This window comes from Seriola lalandi, unplaced genomic scaffold (genome assembly GCF_002814215.2).
Source record: "Seriola lalandi dorsalis isolate HSWRI2012SDOR001 ecotype SW California unplaced genomic scaffold, Sedor1 jcf7180002054524, whole genome shotgun sequence".
Classification (NCBI taxonomy): Eukaryota; Metazoa; Chordata; class Actinopteri; order Carangiformes; family Carangidae; genus Seriola; species Seriola lalandi.
In genome coordinates, this window is record NW_019525077.1 from 346,090 (window position 1) to 351,185 (window position 5,096).

Genomic DNA, 5,096 nt, shown 5'->3' on the forward strand with positions numbered 1-5,096 from the left:
TGTGGCACTCTGACCTGTCCTCATTAATGAACCCCACCCTGACCACTTTCCTAAATCCCCCCTGCACGATAAAACTGTGTGTTCAGTCAGAAAGCAGAGCAAGGTCAGAGGGAGCCGTTGTTTGCCCTGAACTGAGAACAGTTTATAGCCACTTTAAAATTCATATCTGGTGTTTACAATCTATGCGGTCAATTTATGATTCCAGTAAGGAGCCAAGGGCCTATCTCAGTGTAGTACAGACTACATTAAAAGATAAAGTGACGAAATAGAAGAAAGAAAAAAAATCCTCCTCTGAGTGAATTAATGGATTTCACAACATCCCACTTTCTTGGTGAAATCGCGTGTAGTTTAAATGACTTGTTCGGTAAACGCATTCAGGTCCATCCCCATCGCCCGCTCCTCCAGTCACAGGGAGACTCACACTACGTGCGTGCGTGCCCGCGTCAGTGGGCCGGCCGGTCTTCTTAAAAAGGTTCGCACCTCTGTGCTGCATGTATGAATACCAGCTGCCCTTTCTATGAACCTGAGCTCCAACTTCGGAACTTTTCAAGACTCGTTGACGGTAAGTCATTGTTGCATTATTTATAAAACATGCACGTTGGCTTTGCATTCCTCTTCAATGTAATATCAACTCTCGCCGCGGTGCCGTAGTTTCACCTATTAAACTGTGTGTAGCTGTTTAAGTGCTGGAATGAAATGAGTGAAAGTTAATGTACGACTTCTCGCTAAGATGCATGTACCTCAGTTTTTTTTGTTGTTTTTTTTATAGAAAAATATTGCAATTGTGTAACGAGTCTAACCTGCAGTAGAAGTTTTAGTGACAGATCTATTTTTCACTTTGTTAATGCTAAAATAGAGAGAAAAAACTATATAAAAATGAAATTTTTATCCGGGCCTATTATATGCTTGTTTTCCTGGTTTCCCGCTGTATCTCAGTGTTGCTCTATCAGTGTCCCTGTCCCCTGTCCCTCAGACTGTTCTGCACTTGTAGACTGCAAGTGCCATGCAGCCATGAGGCAGTGCAGGAGGATTTGGGTCAAAGTACAGTTTAGCCAGTCCAAGTCCACTGAAAATCTAACTTGAGTACTTAGATGCAGATTATTAAGTTAAGAATATTATTAATAATTTAATTCCACTTTGTTTTGCTGGTGCAGAAGAATTTAAAGGTGTGGTATGTTTACACCTAGATTCAGTGGCAAGAATTCATTTTCAAATTTTATGATACATAATAAAAGCAGTACCTGTATAATGTTATGTAAGGTAGTAGCAGGGCAGTTGTGATGGATTGCATTAAAATAAATTTCTTATTTATTAAGACATATTTGAAGGGTATGTATTTATATTACTGCAAACGCTGTTTGCAGTATTTTAATATGAGATGCTTTTAAAACTGTGTCAGGCTTCTGCCAATGTGAACCCTTCTAGGTCCAGAGGGCACCGCAGAGTGAAGTGTGTGATATCCTGTGCTGTTGTGTTTGCAATGCTGCTCTATGATAAGGGTGTAGGCTGGGTGTAGGGGGCCTGATTTTGGCAGCAGTGTTGACTATTAGTGTTATATTAGCGTGTGGGTGTTCCAGATGCATGCTTGTCTTTTGATGACTCTTGTATGACTTTGACTTTTGTTTGGAGAGATACTCCACTCAGCTGCAAACAGATTTGTTTTGAACCTTGACAATCAGTGAAGTAAAGTTTCAAGACAAGCCCTAAACTTTCAAAGTTCCCATAGCTGAAAGGTAATGGGTAGCTGAGAATACAATTAAGGGCAAAGTATGCATGTATGTAAACATTTTCTTTCAATGTCAAAAAACACTTTGGTTCTGTTCTCTTGGAAAACTTGAGTTTATGAAGCTTCTTGAGGACTTTAGATTAATTTAATGACTCATTAATTGTTTTTCTATCCTTCCCCTTATGTCAGAACGCCGCTGAGGAGACAACATGGAAAAGTCAAACAGTTTGAAGCTTAAGAGCGACAAAGGGAAATTGGTGACAGTCAAGAATGTCAATGGTAAAATGGGACTGTGTGTTGAAGACGTTCAAAGTATTGGAGAAGGTACAACTTTTTTCTAATGATCACTACTGTTTCAAAATAACAAATTAACTGCTTTTCAGTGCTTGATAAATAATATATATATGTTTTTTATTTCCTACATTACAGTGTGGAATGATTCAAAATTTGACTTTGATCTAGGTCTGATACAAGCAGAAACAATATTCTTTACAATCATAACTTTATTGATAGACTTTACTTTGTTGTGTTACTCGCACATGTTGGAAATAAACTAAACTAAACTAAAGCTAAAAACTAAACTTTATGAATCCAATAAAATGATTAATTGATTCAGTAAATAAAAAGTCATAACAATTACACTTCAGGTGCCAATAAAAAATCTTTGATTAGGATTCTTTGTAATGAGTGGCTATGTTTTATCTTAATCAGATTTAGAATGATTATGGATTATTGGGGCAAATGTATTGACTCACTGGCACACAGTAAGTATGTTGTTTTGCTTCTATTGGTAGAGCACAAGGTATACATATGGAGCCGAAGAAACAAAAAGCAGGTGGCTTTCGGCTGGAAGTGTGGAACTGGTGATTACTACTTCCCAAAGGTGGTTAAAGACACCTCTGCTGAAAACAAGATGAAGGACAAGCTGGAGGTAAAATAAACCTTTCACAATATATATACATATATATATGTATATATATTGGAAGCAGTGACATTTAAACATAATTTCAAAGCTGGAGCCATATAAACCATTAATTACTGCTGCTATTTTGAAACATTGAAAAATGCACCAAGTGTATATATATATATATACACATATATATATACACACACACTTTCACTATATGTAAATTGACTACAGGTTGCAAAGGCATGAATTTATTATTCGTTTGCACCACACGCTGTATATCTAACGTGTCTGTCTCTCATTATCAAACCTATGGCAGACAAGAAAAGTGTCTGTAAGAAGTTTGTAGTTTTCCTTCCTCAAATTTTCACCATAATGTGATCAAGTATACTGGTCTTCTTGCCAACAGAAGAGCAGTGGGATGTAGCAACGCATATATCTGCTCACAAGCCCAACCTGATCATGAACGAAGAGTGAGATGCAAGCAGCTTAGCAGCAAAGCAGGAGAAGCTATTTCAGGTGCCCCTGGTTGTGGAAGTAAAAGTCCCATTCAGTTTTCCTGTAGACAGTGTTACATGACTCACAGTTGACTCACAATGGATTGGCACGAAACTCACCTGGTTAAATCATCAGTACAATTGGTATCAGGTGCATTTCAGCAAAAATCACCCAATTACAGAGCTTAAAACTCAGTAGCCCCAGTAGTCGTGGACGAAAGCTAGAAATTATGCTGTTTAGAAATCAGATTTTGCAGCCTGTTGATTAAATTAATTTCCCTCTCTTGGACTGTGGGTCAGTGTTGGATTAACCCAGCAATAATGTGTGTTTTTCCTTCACAAATTCAACAACGAAGCGTTTTGAATTTGCCACAGGTCTGATTCCTGCCTTCGACTGGCTTCTCCTCCCATAGCCATGGCAGCCAAAGCTCATGGGTATTGTAGTATTTTCCATAGCAAACTAATAGAAAATAGACTAATAGAATATGAATGTATCACTTTTGTTTTTAACTCCCTGTTTTTCATGAGTTGAAATAAAAGATCTAAGACTTTTTCTATGAACACCAAAGACACACACACACACACACACACACACACACACAGATACAGTGACAAGATCCTGAGGACCACTGTCCTGCCATTCATCTGCTGCCATTGCCTTATGTTGCAGCATGATGTACACAATTCCTGGAAGCCAATGTCACCCACTGAGCAAGTTTGGGATGCTCCGGATCTGCAAGTACGACAGCATATTCCAACTCAGTGACTGCCGATCAACTTAGCACAGCCACTGAAGATCAATCAATCAAAAACCTGATAAACATAAATTTAAAGCGGCCTTCTATTGTGACCAGTGCAAGGCACACCTGGGTAATAATCATGCTGTGTAATCAGCATCTTGATATGGCACAGAGATTTTCAGAGGTTGCCACCATGGCCTCATTTCTGATGACAGCTGATTTCTACAAGAAGAAGGAAACTACTGACTTTTTATAACCACTTAATAACAATACACAGGGTGTGACCATTTATTAAAAAAACATAGATTTTGTGGACAGTATCACCTGAAATCAACTAAAAAGCCTGATTATGGCAAATTAAAGAAAAAGTACCTGAAATTATTGTATTATTGTATGAGCTTTTCTGCCTAAAAATGGGCCCAAAAAAATTACTTAACATTTTTGTTTTGTGTGTTTACAGTTGGTGAGGCGTGACGTTCCAGATGCTTTACCTGAAAGCTACTGGTTTGAGAAGGTGAACAACAGACGCGGTGCATATTACGGCCTGAAATCTGTTGTCGCATCCGCGTTCCCTGATGGTAAATTCTGTTTATTTATTTTTTCTATCTATTTTGATCCCCTGTAGTCAATGTATTGCAGCAGTGGATACTCTTACTGGGGTCTCCACACATTTAGAAACAATACTTCAACGACAACAGATAAATTCTGTTAAACCTGTCGTTCAGCGACGCTCCAGACTTTCTGTCTGAGTTTGTTTGAACCCAACAATAGCACTAAACGTACTTTCTTAGATTCCTCCTTAGTCTTAGTAGACATAATACAACCATTTTTAAAGGCTGAGTTGTCCTCCACATGACTCGTAACTGATCTTTCACATTGATCATGCATTTACAATGGCAAAACACAGTTTAAAAAAGAGGATGTTTGTATGTAAAAAGTAGTAGTAGATAGTAATAATAATAATACACAGGAAATGAAATTGTGAAATGTAACAATGAACAACAAAGGAAAATGTACAAATGAAATCTGTAAAAAGTAATGTGCAATGGCTCCTTCGCATCAGCATACAGCAGGTCCAGGGTCTCGTGTGGAGAAAGTGGGGAGAGTCTTGTTTAGTTAATCATTTTTATTTTGTGGTATTTTGTGGCTGAAATTGTATTTGTATGCTTATCACAGCTTAATGAGTCATTCATTTCACTGCTTGCTCTCTGAATAGTTGCAGCTGC

General features: G+C 38.0%; 1 protein-coding gene across 1 annotated transcript in view; it reads left to right on the plus strand.

The window, feature by feature from the left end:
• The first annotated feature begins 403 nt into the window (after positions 1-403).
• LOC147818683 (uncharacterized) overlaps positions 404-5,096 on the plus strand; it is a 5,867-nt gene continuing 1,174 nt past the window's right edge. The window contains exons 1-4 of the mRNA XM_087176053.1: positions 404-562; positions 1,916-2,050; positions 2,521-2,657; positions 4,331-4,448. Coding sequence (XP_087032179.1) covers positions 1,936-2,050; positions 2,521-2,657; positions 4,331-4,448 — 370 coding nt within the window. The 5' untranslated portion in view covers positions 404-562; positions 1,916-1,935. The remainder of the gene's footprint in view (positions 563-1,915; positions 2,051-2,520; positions 2,658-4,330; positions 4,449-5,096) is intronic.